The sequence below is a fragment of the Peromyscus eremicus genome, chromosome 23, assembly GCF_949786415.1.
Source record: "Peromyscus eremicus chromosome 23, PerEre_H2_v1, whole genome shotgun sequence".
NCBI classification, from domain to species: Eukaryota; Metazoa; Chordata; class Mammalia; order Rodentia; family Cricetidae; genus Peromyscus; species Peromyscus eremicus.
The window spans coordinates 30,327,390-30,346,006 of NC_081438.1; the positions used below are offsets into that span (position 1 = coordinate 30,327,390).

Genomic DNA, 18,617 nt, shown 5'->3' on the forward strand with positions numbered 1-18,617 from the left:
GGCCTTTGTTATCAGCCCCAAACAGGACCAGTGTGTCCCTCACCCTGGTGGCTCTGTTCCAGCCAGTATCTCCCCTGGGAACTTACAGTCCAGTTGAGGTGAGAGAAAAGGATAAGGACTTCAGGCCCTACAGACCCAGAGTATAAGGGTCAGTGGAGGAGGGCGGTGAGACTGCGGAGGGGGGCGGGGGAGGGGGGAGGCCAAAGTGAGACTCCCAGAGCTCACTTCCGAGGTAGAACTGGGAGCTGAAGAGATGGCTTAACGGCTGAGATCTTGCTCCACAATCATGAGGACTGGAGCTTGGACCCCAGCATCCTTACAGCAAGGAGGGTGTCCCTGCCAACATCTCTAACAGAGACAAGAAGCCTGCAGAGCCTGGCTGTCCTCCTGCCAAGATGAAAAGGCATGAACCCCAGGTTCAGGGAGAGCCCCAGCTGCAAAGGAATAGGCAGAAAGTGATAGAAGAAGGTACCAGGTGTCCTCTTCTGGTCTCCTAACTCACTACCTATCTGGTGAGGCTCCTTAAGAAGAGAGGCAGGAGGATGTCTATTTTGAACTTTTCCACCTGTCCTGATGGCAGGACAGGCAGGATAGAGTCAGAGCAACAGGATTCTGATCCCAGATCCCTGCATCTGGGTACACACCTGTAATCCCAGCACTTGAGAGATGGAGGCAGGGGAGGACAAGTTTGAGCACAACCTGGGCTACATGGTACAACCCTGTGTTCTGCCTCTGGAGGGAGCTGACTCTTCCCAAATTCCAGTCTACAGAGCTATGCTACTATTCCTCTCTAGGAGGCACTGCCCACTTGATGTCAGGAGGTGGGTGGGAGAGATGGCCCTAGGTGCTCCCCTTAATGCACCTAAGTCCTGACAGCCTCCCTCACTCCTGTGCAGATGACAATCATGAACGCTACTCCTTCGGACCCCCCTCCATCCACTCTTCCTCCTCCTCACACCAGTCCGAGGGACTGGATGCCTACGACCTGGAGCAGGTCAACCTCATGTTCCGGAAGTTCTCTTTAGAAAGGTATGGAGATGGTTAGGGAGACGGCTCAGTGGATATGGGTCTTGCCACACAAGCATGAAGACCTGAGTTCAAATCCCCAGAACCCACCCACATAAAAAGCTAGGTGTGGTGGTACGTGCTTGTAATCAGCAAGCTCCAGATTCAGTGAGAGACTCTACCAAAACAAGGAGGACTGAGGAACAACACCCAAGCTTGACCCCTGACCTCCACATGCACACACACACACACACACACACACACACACACACACACACACATACACACATACTCAAGCACACACAAAGGAAACAGGGATAGGACAAAGGTACCAGGGATGGGAGTGGCCAAATTGGAGCTCAAGGATGGGACCCAAGACCTTCACCCTCTCAGTTCCACACAGAAAGGACCATCTCTGTGTTCCAAGACTAAGCTCAGGGTCTCAATCACTCAGACTAAGGATGTAGCTCAATTGGGAGGGTGCTCACCCAGCATGCATGAATCCCTGGGCTCCATCCCCAGCACCACATATATCAGGCAAGGTGGCCCCCTGTAATCCCAGCACTCAGGAGGTGGAGGCAGGAGGATGAGAAGTTCAAGGTTATTCTCAGCTACCTAGTGAGTTGGAAGCTAGCCTGTGCTACATGAGACCTATCTCAAAGTGGGAGTTGGGGCACACACAGAGAACCACTCCATCTGTTCCTTGGCTATCTCTAATAAGAAACCTAGACACACAGAGGAAGGGCCAGGTAGTCAGTCATTCCTACTTCCTGGGGCCAGGAAGGTGGCTGAAGTCATCAGTCCCTTAGAACCTGGAGGCTCCCAAGCCTCTGGGACACATGCAGCCACGCCACCAGCATCCTTCCCAGCTTGCTAGCACATCCTGGGTTTCGCCCTTTCTCTCTTGAGCCCAACTGCCTATTTTATTTCCCAACTCAGGCCCTTCAGGCCATCGGTTACATCTGGGGGCCATGTGCGGGGCACTGGCCCCTTGGTGCAGCACACAACCCTGAATGGAGATGGACTCATCACCCAGCTCACCCTGCTGGGTGGCAATGCGCGTGGAAGCTTCATTCACTCCGTCAAGCCGGGCTCGCTGGCAGAAAGGGCTGGACTTCGTGAGGGCCACCAACTGCTGCTGGTGAGAGACAGAGGGGGAAGCTGTGGGGTGCCCAGGCCCTTCTCTTCTATGTGTGCTCATGAGCACACGCATGCACACCTAGACACACACACACACACACACACACACACACACACACACACACACCCATTGCATGAGATGATGCCCTGTGTCTGGAAGAAGGATGCTCCCATGGGAAGCAGCCTTAGCCCCACCAAGCTGCCCATCTACAGAGCCTAAGAAAACAAACAGCTTGTTTTTGCTCTGTAGCTGGAGGGCTGCATCCGAGGTGAAAGGCAGAGCGTTCCATTGGATGCTTGCACAAAGGAAGAAGCCCGTTGGACCATCCAGAGGTGTAGTGGCCCCATCACCCTGCACTACAAGGTCAACAATGAAGGTAAAGCCTAGATCATACCTGGTCCACCAAGAGTAGGGTAGAGGACTCAAACCCTGAGCCTCCCCTTGCTTATCTGTGCCCGGTGAGGAAATGAGCCACACCACAACCCAAGAGGAAATCAGTGATTCCTCTTGGGTGAGCATGAAAACGCTCTGTGTCACCCCGAACCAAGTCCACAAACCTCCTGGAGAGCCTGGCTCGCCCCTCTTCCTGCCTCTGTGAGACTGAGCCAAGCCAGGCCTCGGAAGCACATCTGGGCCCCTGACAGGCAGCCCTGCCTCCCCGCCTGGTCCCGACCCGCCCCCTCTCGGCAGCCCTTCTGCCGGGTGATGACTTGGATTCTCATTCTCACCTCTGGGTTTTCCTGCGTGATTGCCTCTGCAGCTGAGTCTTATTTTTAACCACAGTAATCATGAATATTTGAGCAGAGCATAAATAGCCCAGCCCGCTTCTCCAAGCCGCCCTCCTGCCCCTTCCCAGCAGCACCGTGGTGCAGAACTCAGTCACCCCCACTCATGGGAAACGCTCCTACCAGCTCCTGACGCTGGGCTTCTGAACCCTCCCCCCCCCCCGACACACACACACACACAAATAAATAAATAAATCTCTAGGGAACACTTTGACCCCTGGGTCACAGGACTGCAAAGTGAGTTGCGCCCCCTACCGGTGAATGACAGCATAGACATCCATCCAGATCAGATTTCTGGGAGTGGCCCCTTAGCCCCAGAGCACAGCCCAGACTCAAGGATGCTGTAGGGTATGAGGGAGTCTGACCCACCGCTGGACTAAGCTAGGGCACCCCTGAAAGACCCAATATAGGATCTCTGTTTCTCCATGCCAACCCAGCTGCCTAGGATGTCCTTTGGCTATGCGTAACCTACTAGGAGCCCGCTTGTTACAGCTCCCATTTTGACACACACCCCTCTGACACTGGGGTTGCTTTGGAGATAAATTATAGACGTATACCACAGGCATTCACTGACAGCTTGCAGAATTTATTAGATTCATGCTGTAAGCCCTCAATGCCTCCAAAGTTATTTGCAAAATTTTACTCAAAAGACCAGTAATATTTGGCCTTAATAGCGTGTGCAACAGTCTTATTAACCCAGAAATGCATTTGGCAATAGCTACTGGGGCTTCCACACAGATTCATAATGGCCTGGTGACACAACTTCTGTATGCATATCCAAGAAAAATGAGTCCATCCGTTCACCAAAAATAATCTGAGTGACTCGCAGCAGCACGGAATACTATAAAGCAATGAAAAGGAACGAGTGTCACCATGCTATGTCTTACAAATGTAATGTCGTGCAGTAGCAGCCAGAAAAGCATGGGAGCTCATGGTCCTTGTTTCCATTTGTGTAACATGAGGTAGAGCTAGCTAGGGCAAGTGCAACCAAGATAAACTTAGCCTGAGGGAGCCTGACAGCAGGGTTCACAGGAGGAGCTCAGGGTAGGAGCTTATCCACATGTATGCGTTTGTGAAAATTCATTGACTTGAAGGATGTGTATAGCCTACTGCATGCTAAGTAGCTGTGGACAAGCTCCTTGCAATGGTGGAGAAGGCCTGGAGACCACAATACAGATGTTGGTAAACTAAACGTTGTGGCTTGGCACAAATTTATACTCCACACTTGCTGGAAGCCCAGATGAAAAGGGACCCTCACAGATGACATGGCTGCCCATTCACAAGGAGGAAGACGGGTACACAGATGAAGATGGAGATGACGACATCTCCAGGGTGCTTGAGTGTTTGGATTGTGCCCCCCTCAGGATACCGGAAGCTGCTGAAGGAGATGGAGGACGGTATGATCACATCAGGGGACTCCTTCTATATCCGCCTGAACCTGAACATCTCCAGCCAGCTGGATGCCTGCTCCATGTCCCTGAAGTGTGACGATGTGGTGCATGTCCTGGACACCATGTACCAAGACAGGCATGAGTGGCTATGTGCACGAGTTGACCCCTTCACAGACCAAGACCTGGACATGGGCACCATCCCTAGCTACAGCCGGTGAGTGGGGGGGGAGCTCTGAGACCACCCCAGGTCCAGCAGCCCCATTAGCCTGACGAACTGGAAGATACTGGCACCTCCTTCTGTAGAAGGCATCCTTACCCTAGCAAGGATGGCACTGTGTCCCCACAAAGGCTCCTATCACCCTCATTCTGCGCAGTGACCACCAGACATGCTGTAGAGCCCTCTACCTGGAGCCACACCCCAGCCCCTCAGTGAGGGATTCTAGGCAGGTGCTCTACCACTGAGCCATACCCCAGCCCCTCACTGGGGGATTCTAGGCAGGGGCTCTACCACTGAGCCACACCCCAGCCCCTCACTGGGGGATTCTAGGCAGGTGCTCTACCACTGAGTCACACCCCAGCCCCTCACTGGGGGATTCTAGGCAGGGGCTCTACCACTGAGCCACACTCCAGCCTCTCACTGGGGATTCTAGGCAGGTGCTCTACCACTGAGCCACACTCCAGCCCCTCACTGGGGGATTCTAGGCTCTACCACTGAAGCTTCATCCTCATTTTTTTTGTTTTTTGGTTTTTTTTTTTGTTTTTGTTCGTTTTGTTTTGTTTTGTTTTTTTACTTTGCAATATAATCTGAGTTGTCCAGCCTGGAGTTGAACTTGCAGCCCTCCTGTCCAGCCCTTCCCCTTCTAGGACAACAGGCATGACAGTCACACCTGGCCTTTTCTTTCTATCTGAGGTTCAGAGTCGAGGGAGGGGATGGACCCCAGAGCCCTGGAGCATGTTGGACAAATGCTCTGTCTCTGAGCCGTGCCCTTTAGTCGTTTCTTTTTAATCATCCTGGGCTGAACCCCAGCAGGTGTCCGGGCTATTTGGGTGCCTCTACTTCCACAAAATGACACCTGCACTTCTGGGCCCTTGCTGCTGCTTGGCCAGTCACAGGCAAGTGGATCTTGGCCAGTCAGATGGTCAGTGGAGAAGCCTAGGTGCAAGGACACGACCCCCCAAGCTGGTCTGCAGACACTGTATCCCAACCCCAGTGGGAGCCTGGTGTTGCACAGTGACTCCTGAAGCCGAGTTCCTCCCGACTGCTGGGCTCAGTTCTAACCCTGAGGTTGTTCCCATGTCCGCTCCCCAGGGCTCAACAGCTTCTCCTAGTGAAGCTCCAGCGACTGGTTCACAGGGGCAGCCGGGAGGAGGCGGACAGTGCTCACCACACCCTGCGCAGCCTCCGGGTAGGTATACACACACATACACACAAACACACAGCAGTGGAGTGGTGGGGTAGGGGGCCTTGCAGCTCCCCTCTTCTTCTCTACATGTAAGAAGCAGGAGCTGGCCATGTTGCCATCTCATCAGGAAGATGCATTGCAGGGCGTTTGGTCCTTTGCGAAGGGGGACTCCCATGAGCCCTGCCCGCTGTAACTTAGGGGACTCAAATGCATCTCACCCCATCCCACTCTGGTCTCAGATACAAGCAGTTGCTTTCTCCTAGCTGCTGCTGCTGCTGCTGCTGCTGCTGCCGCCGCCGCCACCTCCGCCGCCGCCGCTGCTGCCCAGCTGTGGGTCTTTGATGTTGCACCTTGACACTCAAGCGGGAGGGAACTTGGGGACAGGTGTCCCTCTCTCTACAGCAGGCTCACACTCAGGAGCCCCTTGCTTAGCTCGGGCTGATTGACAAACTCATTTCAGAACACCCTGCAGCCCGAAGAGACACTTTCAACCAGCGACCCTCGGGTCAGCCCCCGCCTCTCCAGAGCGAGTTTCTTCTTTGGCCAGCTCCTCCAGGTAAGGCTGGTGATGGGAAGCCCGCTGACTTTTCTAGTGCAGTTTGCCAGGGCTCCGCCCTCTGCCTACCAAGAAGAGATGCCTGTGTGGAAATAACAAGTCTTTGTATTCCCGCGCCTCTGGTGACATCTCACAGCACCTGGTTTCTTCCGTCCCATTTTATCCCCACAGTGACAGGTCTGTAGACAGACTCCACGCCTGCTGGAAGCCTGTCTCACTTCATAAAAGATTTGAAGAAACTTCAGGCCAAAAGAGCTTCGACAACTCAGCTGCTAAAATATGATAGAAAAATCAGATGTACTGTAGCAGGAAGGGAAAACGAGCCCTCCAGATATTTAAGCCAGTTTACTTCCTCTGAAGGAGCATTAAACTTCCCAGAGCATCCCAGCAGCCAAGGAGATAAGGGAAACCCAGCAGGTTCCTTGAATCTTGCCTGTCTGTAGAAACAGTTTAGCTCTTCAGGATTGGAAAAAAGTTTTCCTCGTTGTAGTTAATTTCAAAAGAAAAAAATTATTTTAGGAGTGGATAGCACAAGGACCAACAACAAGCCTGATGTGTGCTGCCATATAGGTACAGATTCAGTCTCTATAGCCAGTCCTGTACTCATAGTTGAGAGAGATAAAGAATCTGAGTGTGCAGCCCAGAAGCACATTTTCTGCATGGATGCTGCATTAATAAGACTCGGATGCAGCAAGTGCAGCAAGAAATAGGCAGCACCTTGACCCCCAAACCCAGATAGACATAATTATGCGACAGAGACAGACAGATGGGAGAGGACCCTGCAGCGTGTGAGACCTCCTGAAGCCAGGGCCATCTACCATGACACTGTTAAGCCCATGTGTCAAGCTAAGTTTCATCCAAAGACTCAAGGCTAAGATAAGGGTGTGACTCAGTTGTTAAAATGCCTGCCTACCGAGCATGGAGCCCTAGGTTCCATTCCCAGCACCACATGGAGCATGCGTGTAATCACAGCGCTCAGGAAGTGGAGGCAGGGGGATCTGAAGTTCAAGGTCCTTCTGGGCTGCATAGTGAGTTTGAGGCCAGCCTGGGCTACATGAGACCCTGTCTCAAAAAATATATAAAAATAAAAGCATGCACGTGGTGCACACTAGCACTGGGCAGGCTGCTGGCTCTTCTGCAGAAGGAAGCAGGAGAGACTCGAAGGTGCCCAGGGGGCATTGTGGGAACCTGAACTCTGTTCCAGAGAAGTATCTATGAACTGTGTGAGGGAGCCATGTTCCTTGAATCCAGAAGGTCATGGGAGCAGGGTCGGGGAGTTGGAGGGTTCCAGCACGTATGGAGCCCAGGGGCTGCCAGCCACGGTCCTCACCAGCTAGAGTAGTAGCTGCAAGTGGTGTCTTTGTGTGACAGTAGCTAGAATGTCCCAGAGTCTCATGCAGGCCCTTTACAGCAGAGGTGATCTGCCCTGGGCCCCCAGAGTAGAGTCAAGGTTTGAACAAAGGCCGGGCTGGTTTTGTCTGCCTGGTGCAGCTCAATCTGGCTCAAGACTTGAAGCCAACAGAATTCTGTCGTTCCGCCCTCCTGCCCCACCCTCCTGCCCCACCCTCATCTCCACAGTTCGTCAGCCGGTCAGAAAACAAGTACAAACGAATGAACAGCAACGAACGTGTGAGAATCATCTCTGGGAGCCCCCTGGGGAGCCTCTCCCGGTCCTCGCTGGATGCCACCAAACTCCTGACTGAGAAGCATGAAGGTGTGTGAGGACCTCCCGGCCCCTCCCCACAGCCCAGCAGGGGCACGTCTGGGCTGGCCTTGCGGGGCACACTCCAACCTTAAATGAAGCCCTGTGATGAGCTTGAGCAGCAGAATGGACAGGCAAGGGAGGGGGCTGAAGAAACGGCCCTGTCTGTAAAGTACTTGACCCAGAATCGTTATGGTTTGTGCTCACAGTCCCAGCACAGGGAAGGCAGAGGCAGGAGGCTACCTGGAGTTCAGTGGCCAGCCATTCTGGCCATTGATGAGCCATCTTGGTTGAATGAGAGACCCTGTCTCAAAAAAATAAAGCAGAGAGTGATGGAGAAAGACAGCCAATGAGATACCCAATATCTACCTCTGGCCTGTGTACTCAAGTGCATGTACACACACACACACACAGAGAGAGAGAGAGAGAGAGAGAGAGAGAGAGAGAGAGAGAGAGAGGCATAGTAGCACACATCTGTAATCCCAGGATTTAGTTAGCTGAGGCAGGAGAATTGCCATGAGTTGAAGGCCAGCTTGGGGTACATAGTGAGACCCTAGCTCAAACAAAATCAAAAGGATACATGAGGCTGGGCGGTGGTGGCGCACGCCTTTAATCCCAGCACTCAGGAGGCAGAGCCAGGCAGATCTCTGTGAGTTCGAGGCCAGCCTGGGCTACCAAGTGAGTTCCAGGAAAGGCGCAAAGCTACACAGACAAACCCTGTCTCAAAAAACCAAAAAAAAAAAAAAAAAAAAAAAAAAAAAAAAAAAAAAAAGGATACATGAGAAGAGTCACCCAACCCTGCCATCCCGTCAGAGTTGTCATCTTCCTGTCCCTCACCACTCCCCGGGGTGATATCCTCACCCAGCTCTGGCCTGCCTGACACCTGTCATTGTCCCTGTAAGCCCAGGTGCCCACATGGATGGAAGCCATTTGCCAAGACCTATTTACTTACTGATTTCTCTCCCCACTGAGTACCTTTTTCATTTATCTAGCTGGTCAAAAGCCACCCAGGGCCCTGCCCCTGGATGATGCTGAGCCAGCTCCTCCCTGCACCCCCCACCCCATCTAGGCTGAGCTCTCTTGGAGACAGGGAGACAGACCCCAAGTATGGATGATCAGGAAGACCTCTTTGTACCCATGCTGGGTACAAAGCCAGGGACAAAGGAACAGGGACAGAGCCCTGGTTCTGGGAAATGGATCCCTAGATGCCTGGAGCTGACCTTAATAGATCCCCTAGCCTTGGGACTCAGGGGAACAGAGGACTATGCCTTCCATGAAAGACCCCAAAGCTTTGCCCTGTGGCCTGCCATCTTGCCATGGGGTCCTCTCTGCCACCCCATCACTCTCCTGCATTTACCCCTCTGTCTGCCTGAACCACCACAGTGCAGGATGTTCTGGGGAAGTCCCTATCTATTCACACCAGACAGAGAGAGCAACACCAGCCCAAGGAGCAAGTCCAGCCAGATCTACTGTGGTGAGCCAGTGAGTTTATTGGGGCTGGTCACAGGAGCATGGGCGACTCAGGCCGCTGCATCTTCAGAAAGGTCCCACCACAGCCCGGGCGATGATTCACAAAAGTGGAGTCCCTGGAGCTTCCTGCACAACTTACAGACGGCTCCACTGAAGAGTCTAGCTCCCCAACAATTGTTGACTGCCTCTGTAACCTCAGAGGGGGCTTGCGTATGCACGTGTGGCCATAGAGGCCACTCAGGTATTGTTATTTAGTCACCATCTACCTTACTGGGTTTTTTGTTGTTATTGTTGTTGTTTTGGTTACAATTTTTTGTGTGCACCCATTCTTGCCACATGAGTGCAGTACCCACAGAGACCAGAAGAGGGCGATGAACCCTCGGGAGCTGTAGTTACAGGTAGCTGACTGTCTGAGTCACCTGAGGTGGGTGCTGGGACTTGAACTCAGTCATCTGCAAGAGCAGCAAGTACTCTTGTTTTGTTTTGTTTTGTTTTGTTTATTTTTATATGCATTGGTGTTTGACATGCATGTTTTTGTGAGGGAGTCAGATCCCCTGGAACTTGAATTACAAACAGTTGTGAGCTGCTATATGGGTGCTGGGAATTGAACCCAGGTCCTCCGGAAGAGCAGCTGAGCCAGCTCTCCAGCCCCCAGCAAGTGCTCTTAACTGGTGAGCCGTCGCTTCAGCCCCCCATCTTGTTTTTAAGACAAACTCTCTCATTGACCTGGCGACCCGGATGAGCCTTGACTGACTGACCAGAAAGCTCCCTGGGGACCCAATCCACCTATCTCTGCCTCCCCAGCACTGGGATTGTAAGCACACACACCACAGGATGTTTACATGGCTTCTAGAGATGAGCGCAGGTCTTCACACACTTTCACAGCACGTGCTGTGCCCCCTGAGCCAGGCGCCCCCCTCAGTTCTGCAGGTTTCTGAGTCCCCTGAGTTGTAAGTTTCTGGTGAGCCCTGTGGCCCCCATCAGGAGCGAACATTCCAATCAGGAAGGGTACCACTCCAATGGCTCTACTCCTGGTCACAAGCCACACCCCTATTCTAAGAAGCTGTCCTTGGTCTACTGAGGTGGCCCATACTTCAGGACACATTAGGGTTCCTGTGTGTCTCTGTGTTTTCCCCACAGCCCCCTCAGAGGCATTCCCAGATGCCCAGAGTAGCTCCAAGATACCCATGTCCCTTCCCCCATCACCAGAGGCCTCCAGGCTCCATGGGGCCATGAGGGTGGCCAGGGCCTCTATACCCTAAACGTGCCCTGGTACGGGGTAGACTCTGACAGCCCACCACTTCTGTTCTCCACCAGAACTGGACCCTGAGAATGAGCTCAGCCGGAACCTCACCCTGATCCCCTACAGCCTAGTGAGCGCCTTCCACTGTGAGCGCCGCCGACCGGTGCTCTTCACTCCCACCATGCTGGCCAAGACACTGGTGCAGAAGCTGCTCAACTCGGGGGGGGCCATGGAGTTCACCATCTGCAAGTCAGGTGAGCGCGGCCAGATGGCAGGCAGAGGGACACAGGCCTCTGGAGCCCATCACTAGGGTAACTCAGCCTCCTCCCCTAATTCTCCGCTCCCCTCTCTTCCATTGCCCTTCCTCCTCTTCCTCCATCGATGCCTGCCTACCCCCCCACTCCTCCTCAGTGTTCTCACACTGTACCCACTAAGTCACTTCCTAATGATCTGTAACCCACATACTTCTCTCCAGCTAGACCACAGCTCCTTCAGTGCAAAAGCGTGTTTTAACACATTTTTAATCCTAATGCTTGACCATGAGCAAGATCCTGTGGGTGGTGGGTAGATAGATATGTGGATAGATAGGTAAGTGGGTAGATAGACGGGTGGGTGGATAGGTAGGTGGTCAGATAGATGAATAGGTAGGTAGATGGGTTGGTAAGTGGGTAGGGAAGTGGATGATAGATGGAAATGAGTAGTAGGTAGAAGGGTGGTGCATGCCAGGAAGATGGGTAAATGGGTGGATGGTAGATGATGGAAACGTAGATGGTGGATGGATGGATGAATGAATGGATGGATGGATGGATGGATGATAGATTGATGGGTGAATAGGGATAGGTAGTGGGTAGATAGATGGTAAACACTTGGGAGATGGGTGAATGAGTGAATGGATGGACAGGAGGATGATGAATGGTTGGACAGGTAGATGCTGAATGGATGGGTGGTATATGGATGGATGGGTGAGTAAATGGATGGAGAGTGAATAACTGGATAATGGATGAGTGGGGTGATGATAGATGAGTGTATGGGTTGATGATGGATGGGCAGATAGAGGGATGGATAGAGGATGAATGGACGAATGAATGGATAGGCATGTAGGGCTGGTTCTATAGGTGAGATTTATGGTTGAACTGGACTCTGTGTTGACCCACAACACCGGAGCTACTTTGCGGTAACACTCACAGCTGAAAAGCCAGACCATGAGTGTTCACTAAGTCCCTGCTGCATGGTCTAGCATGAAGAGCATGAACCATGGCCTTGATCCCACCCTCAAGGAGCTGCCCCATCTAGTAGAGAAGATGAGGTTCCATTTAACCACAATGTGAAAGGACCAGGTAGATATCAAATTAGGTGCACCCAGGAGGGGACAGATAGGGCCTGGAAGAAATGACCTACCACAAGTAGCACTTGCCACCCTGGGCACCAACTCCCCTCTCTGCAGATATCGTCACAAGAGATGAGTTCCTCCGGAAGCAGAAGACTGAGACCATCATCTACTCCCGGGAAAAGAACCCCAACACCTTTGAGTGCATCGTCCCTGCCAACATTGAGGCTGTGGCAGCCAAGGTGAGGAACACTGGGTACCAGCCAGGCTGAGACCCCACCCAATCATCTCTGTGAAGTGCTGGGTTGTGGGCAAGAGTGGGTGACCACAGGTATGGCCCTTCTTTCTCTCTACTCGGGCCCCAGATCACTCTCTTCCTCCACTCTTTGTCCTCAGGTCTCTGATGTGGGCTTGTGTTTTGAAACCCTTTGCTGTTTTCTGTTTCTGCCAATGGTCTGGTGTTGGCTCGTATCAGCTAAAGGTGTGTGTGTGTGTGTGTGTGTGTGTGTGTGTGTGTGTGTGTGTGTGTGATAGAGAGAGAGAGGGGAAGGGAGGAGGAAGGAAGGGATGCATGGGAAGGGAGGGGGAGAGGGGAGAAGGAGGAAGGAAGGGAGAGAGAGAGAGAGAGAGAGAGAGAGAGAGAGAGAGAGAGAGAGAGAGAGAGAAGGGTGTACCAGGATGAGACAGAAGCACATTCTACTTTGCTTTCTGTTGCTAAAATAAAGACCATGACACAAAAGCAACTTGGGGAGGAAAAGGCTGATTTCATCTTACAACTCTCAGGTCATGCTCCATCACTAAAGGAAGTTAGCACAAGAACTCCAGGCAAGAACCTAGAGGCAGGAAGTGAAGCAGAAGCCATGGAAGAACACTGCTTACCAGCTTGCACCTCATGGCTTGCTCAGCCTTCTTTCTTATACCCAAGACCACCTGCCTAGGGATGACACCACCCACAGTGGGCTGGGCCCTTCCGCACCAATCACTAATCAAGAAAGCGCCCACAGATTTGCTTTGCAGGCAATCTGATGAAGGCAATTCCTGGACTGAGGCTCCCTCTGCCCAGGTTAGTGCGTGTCAAGTTGACAACAAATAAATAAATAAACAGCACAGCATGGGTGTCAGGTGTCACATCCACTCAACCGTGGGAAAGAGAAACAATAGAAGAGTCACAGACAGCCCCCCAGGAATGTCACAGTGTGCGAGTCAGATTCCTCTGGAGCTGGACGAGGTGATCCCGAGTGACCCTAACGGGACAAGACGATGCTGATCAGCTGTAAAGCATGGAGTTCTTCCTTGCTCTGAGGCTTGAGAGTCATGGCAGGGGAGAGGACGGCACCCTTGGGGGTAGCAGGAGCCAGTAACCTGGCTTGCCATACATCTGGCTGGTCACATATACACCCTCCTCGTGTGTCATTGACATGCACAGATGAAGGCAGAGCCAACCTTTTTTGGCCAGACTGAAGGCAGCATGCATGTGTGTTTGTGTGTGAGAAAATGCATGTGTTTATGTGTACGTGTGTGTGTCAAGATCAGAGGACAACCTTGGGGGTCATTCCTCAGGCACCAGCCACTGAGGTGATGGCTAAGTTGGTTAATTACAGCTGTGCAAGAATGAGGAGCTGAGTGCGATCCTCAGGACCCACCTGAAGATCCAGGCATGGTGGCGTGGACTGTAATCCCGGCACTAGGAAGGGATAGATAGAAGATGCTGGCTCATTTTATGTCAACTTGACACAAGCTAGAGTTATCGGAAAGGAGGGAACCACAGTTGAGAAAATGCCTCCAGAAGATCCAGCAGTAGGGCGCTTTCTTAGTGATTTCTAGTGATGCCATCCCTGGGCTGGTGGTCCTGGGTTCTATAAGAAAGCAAGCTGAGCAAGCCATTGGGAGCAAGCCAGTAAGCAGCACCCCTCCATGGCCTCTGCATCAGCTCCTGCCTGCAGGTTCCTGCCCTGCTTGAGTTCCTGTCCTGACTTCCTTCAGTGATGGATGGACTATGGATGTGGAAGTGAAAGCCAAATGAACTCTTCCTCCCTGAGTTGCTTTGGTCACGGTGTTTCATCGCAGCAACAGTCACCCTGACTAAGACACGTGGATTCCTGAGGTTCAGTCACCAGCACTAATCAGCTTAAGCAAATCATGAGCCCCAGGCCAAGAGAGAGACTGTCTCAAAAGAAACAAGGAGCCTGCCACTGAGCAAGGTGACACTATGGTTGACTCCTCTTGCCTTGGATCCACATTCACACACAAACACACGCACAACATCTGAGCTATATTACATAGGAAATCAGAGGCCATCCTGGGCTACCTGAGATCCTATTCAAAAAAAGAAAGTCAAGCCAGGCGATGGTGGTGCTCGCCTTTAATCCCAGCACTCGGGAGGCAGAGCCAGGCGGATCTCTGTGAGTTCGAGGCCAGCCTGGGCTACCAAGTGAGTTCCAGGAGAGGCGCAAAGCTACACAGAGAAAACCTGTCTCAAAAAAAAAAAAGAAAGAAAAAGAAAGTCAGGTCCTTTTAGGGAGTTCTGGAAATGGGGAAGGAAAAGTAGGTGTGGTCTCAGACAAGACGGATTTTACTAGAAAAGTGGCGCCCCACCAGCCAGGGTTAGCGGGAGTCAGAGGAGCCAACAGTGAGGGGGAGGAACTGGGGGTGTGAGACTCGGGCTGTGTCTAGCTGCAGCCTGGCTGTCGGGTCCACAGTGTGTGCAGAGAAAACTTCATCGAGCATGTAATACTGTATCCTCCCCCTCTCTTCCCTCCTCCACTCCCTCTCTCCTTCTCTTCTTTGTCTCTCTCCCTCCTCTTCTCCGTCCTCCCTCCCCCTTCTCTTCTCCCTCCTCCTCCTCTAGCTTTTCTCACTGTGTAGCTCAGACAGGCCTGAAAACTAACTGGAGAGTCTCCTACATCCCGCCTCTTTTTTGTTTGTTTGTTTGTTTTTTTTGTTTTTTTGTTTTTCGAGACAGGGTTTCTCTGTGTAGCTTTGCGCCTTTCCTGGAACTCACTTTGTAGACCAGGCTGGCCTCGAACCCACAGAGATCCACCTGGCTCTGCCTCCCGAGTGCTGGGATTAAAGGCGTGCGCCACCACCGCCCGGCAGACATCCCGCCTCTTAAGTGACGAAATTACAATCATGTACTGCCAAGCTTGATTTACATATATATTCTGTTTCTTGTTTGCCTGGGATTTTGTTAAGGTATTTTTTGTTTAGGGGTGTGTGTGTGTGTGTGTGTGTGTGTGTGTGTGTGTGTGTGTGTTTGCACAGTGTGACTGCGGTGCCCACAGAGGTCAGAAGAGAACATCACATCCCCTGGCTAGAGTTCCAAGTGGTTGTGAGCTGTCACGTGGGTGCCGGGATCTGAACTCAGGTCCTCTGCAAGAGCAGCAAATACTCTTAGCCACTGAGCCATCTCTCCAGCCTTTGTTTGTTTTTTAGATACCCTCTTACTATGTAGCCCAGGCTGCCCTCCAATCACTATCCTCCTGCCTCTGCTTCCCAAGTGCTAGGATCACAGGTGTGTACCACCACACCTGGCTTTTTATATTCTTTGTATTTCTTTCTTTTTTCTCTCTTTTTACTTTTGGCACTAAGTCTTACTAGGTAGTCTTGTCAAACTCATGAGGCTCCTGCCTCACCCTCCCAAGTGCTGGAACTCCAGGCACACACCCCCATGCCCAGCTTTCTATGTTTTTTTTATCGTTTAGTTTGGCTTGGTCTTTTAGACAGGTCTCACCATGTCGCCCAGGCTGACCTAAAATTCTCAATCCTCCTGCCTCAGCCTCCTCTAGGGCTTGATGCCTCAGCCAAGAAGGACTCGTTCTTTTCCACAAACAGCAAGCTCCTGGTTAAGCAGGAGCCGCAAGGTCCCTCCAGCCAGCCACCCTTCCTGACATTTTCTGTTCTCTTACCCAATACCAGGAGCAACCTGGAAGACTGGGGGCTGGGAGGGGGGTGAGTGTTCATCGCAAGCCCCCCTTGGGCTGGACCTAGACTGCAGATGCCACTGCGCTCAGCAGGGTTGAACAGTGTCCAGAGGTGTGGGTCTCCAGCCTCACCGAGACCCACTTTGGAAGTTCCCTAGCTCAGCCTGGCACCCAGGCTTGGCCTGGCACCCACAAGGGTAGATAACGTGGGTGCCACTGCTGACAGTGACTGATGTGCTTCCAGAATAAACACTGCCTGCTAGAGGCAGGGATCGGCTGCGTGCGCGACCTGATCAAGTGCAAGGTGTACCCCATCGTGCTGCTCATCCGGGTGAACGAGAAGAACATCAAACGCTTCAGGTAAGGACACCCCAGTTCCCACGCTGGCCCCCTACACCACGTTCTACCCATCCCTTCCCAAAATCCTGGGTGCTGGGTCCTGTGACGCTGACCCTGAGCACAGTGGGGGAGATGCTGGGGCACGTATGTAAGACACAATGGGATGAATGTGGCTGTTGGGAGAGGGTCTGTCAACTTCCTGTCACTGAGATGAAGTACTGAGAAGGAGGGAGGTGGCCAGATGTGGTGGCACAGGCCACTCGGGAGGATCAAAAGTTGGAGGTCAGCCTGGTAGAATAGTATTCAACCTTGAAAAAGGAGAACATTCTAACATCAGGCACGATAGTGACACTCAAGGATAGGACACTGTGAAATCAGCCTGGGGACAGACACCACATGGTTCCACTTACAGGAAATCCCTAAAGTATCAGATTCCCAGGGACGGAAAGCAGAATGGTGGGAGCCAGGTACTGAGGAGGATGGGTAGGGTGGAGTTTGTGTTTAATGGGGACAGGGTTTCCATTTAGGGTGATGACTTGATTCTGGAATGAAACAGGTTCTCACCACATAGCCCAGGCTAGCCTTGAACTCACACGTGAGCCCAAGCTAGTCTTAAACTCTTCAGTAGTGTTAAGCACACTCACTGCTGTGATCCCAGCACTCGGGAGGTGGAGGCAGCAGGTACCGGGCATGTGTGGTCCAGTGGCCCAGGCAGGGGCAACTGTGCACTCCAGGCTTCCGTCTCACACTGTGGGCATCAAGCCCCGCAGCCTCCCCATGTCTTCCCTTGCCATCTCTCTCTCCCCTCACCCCCACAGGAAGCTGCTACCACGGCCAGAGACGGAGGAGGAATTCCTACGTGTGTGCAGACTCAAAGAGAAGGAGCTGGAGGCCCTGCCCTGCCTCTACGCCACCGTGGAGGCGGAGATGTGGAGCAGCGTGGAGGAGCTGCTGCGTGTCCTCAAAGACAAGATCGGGGAGGAACAGCGCAAGACCATCTGGGTGGACGAGGACCAGCTATGAGTCCGTCTGAGTCTGAGCCGCTGGACACAGACATGGGGATCCTGAGCCCCTAGCAATGAAGTCACCAGAAGCCACCTGGTGGAAGGTCAGGGCCCGCTGGCGTGACAGTGATGAGCAAGCACAGGACACTGAGCCTGGGGCCCAAACCCAGCAGCCCCTCCAAGGCCAGAGCAGCAGTTGAATGTAAATGCATGGGACAGGGACAGATGACTACCTGCAAAGTGCAGGACTCCAACAGCCAGAGTGGCTGGCAGCCCTAGGGGAAGCGCAGAGCATGCGTCCCAGGCAGGCTGGGTCCTGGGAGATGGGACACCTCCCATGCCCTTTTTTCTCTTGCATTAAATTTTCTCCAGTTCTTCGTTGTTGATCACATCCTTTGCAGGGGTTCTAATCCCACACCGCCTCACTAGCTGAGGTTCTTTCCAGCAAAGTCACTAAGGCAGGAATGAGCTCAGGTTTCCCATGTGCACATGTTCTCTGACTGTAGTCACCAGTATAGTTTCTCAGCTGGGGGTGGGACCTCAGGAGACACTCCCACCCCTGCAGGTCCCCCTAGAACCTTTATTGGTTTGATCCCCGTATGAATAACCACAGCTCTGTGAGCTCATGAGTGCAATGCCCTGTCGTGTCCAGGCAACAGCATTTCACAGCTCTCCTCCCGGTGCTCAGACTTTCACAATCTCTCCACACACACTCACTTAGCGTGAGAGGGTTGATGTAGATGTTCCACCTACAGCCGAGCTTGCAATCACTTAGTCTCAGCACTCACCAGTTACCAGTCTCTGCAGTAACCATTGCCCAATGCACACGAGAGCTTCTCCGACTAGGCTTGAGAGCAGCACACTTCTACGGGTGTGTTATGGCAAATATCGTAGGTTGAATCTCCACTGGTTCTGTCACATAATCAAGACACCAATGTCCTCGGCTTTGTTCTTAAAAAAAAAAAAAAAAAAAAAAAAGCCAGCATAGTGCAGCTTCTGCCATTTTCAAAAGATACCCAAAGTGCAACAACATTAGGAAGTGGGGAGTGGATAGCCAGGAGACCCAGTGCGTACAGGTTCTCTCCCTCGTGCCTCACGACCCATCTCTAGTCTGCCAAGTAGCCGGGCACCTTTCAAATCAACATTCCTGACAGAGCCAGCAAGTGTGAAGCCTCCTTTTTCCAGAACAGCCCACGGAAACAAGCTAGCCGCTCTGGGTCTGCCGAGGTCCAGCGGCATCCATTTAAGTCGAGATAAAGCGCCTAGTGAGGAGCGGAGGGGCCGAAGGGCCAACACTCCCACCTCAGTAAAGCCTAAAGTGATGGTAAATT

At 52.5% G+C, this 18,617-nt stretch overlaps 1 protein-coding gene across 1 annotated transcript in view; it reads left to right on the forward strand.

Moving 5' to 3' along the window:
- Card11 (caspase recruitment domain family member 11) overlaps positions 1-17,529 on the forward strand; it is a gene marked incomplete at its 5' end in the record, with an annotated part of 41,878 nt that extends 24,349 nt beyond the window's left edge. The window contains 11 exons of the mRNA XM_059249808.1: positions 897-1,029; positions 1,945-2,146; positions 2,396-2,522; positions 4,296-4,536; positions 5,632-5,728; positions 6,186-6,281; positions 7,860-7,995; positions 10,771-10,950; positions 12,141-12,265; positions 16,188-16,303; positions 17,101-17,529. Coding sequence (XP_059105791.1) covers positions 897-1,029; positions 1,945-2,146; positions 2,396-2,522; positions 4,296-4,536; positions 5,632-5,728; positions 6,186-6,281; positions 7,860-7,995; positions 10,771-10,950; positions 12,141-12,265; positions 16,188-16,303; positions 17,101-17,305 — 1,658 coding nt within the window. The remainder of the gene's footprint in view (positions 1-896; positions 1,030-1,944; positions 2,147-2,395; positions 2,523-4,295; positions 4,537-5,631; positions 5,729-6,185; positions 6,282-7,859; positions 7,996-10,770; positions 10,951-12,140; positions 12,266-16,187; positions 16,304-17,100) is intronic.
- Between the last annotated feature and the right edge of the window lie 1,088 nt (positions 17,530-18,617).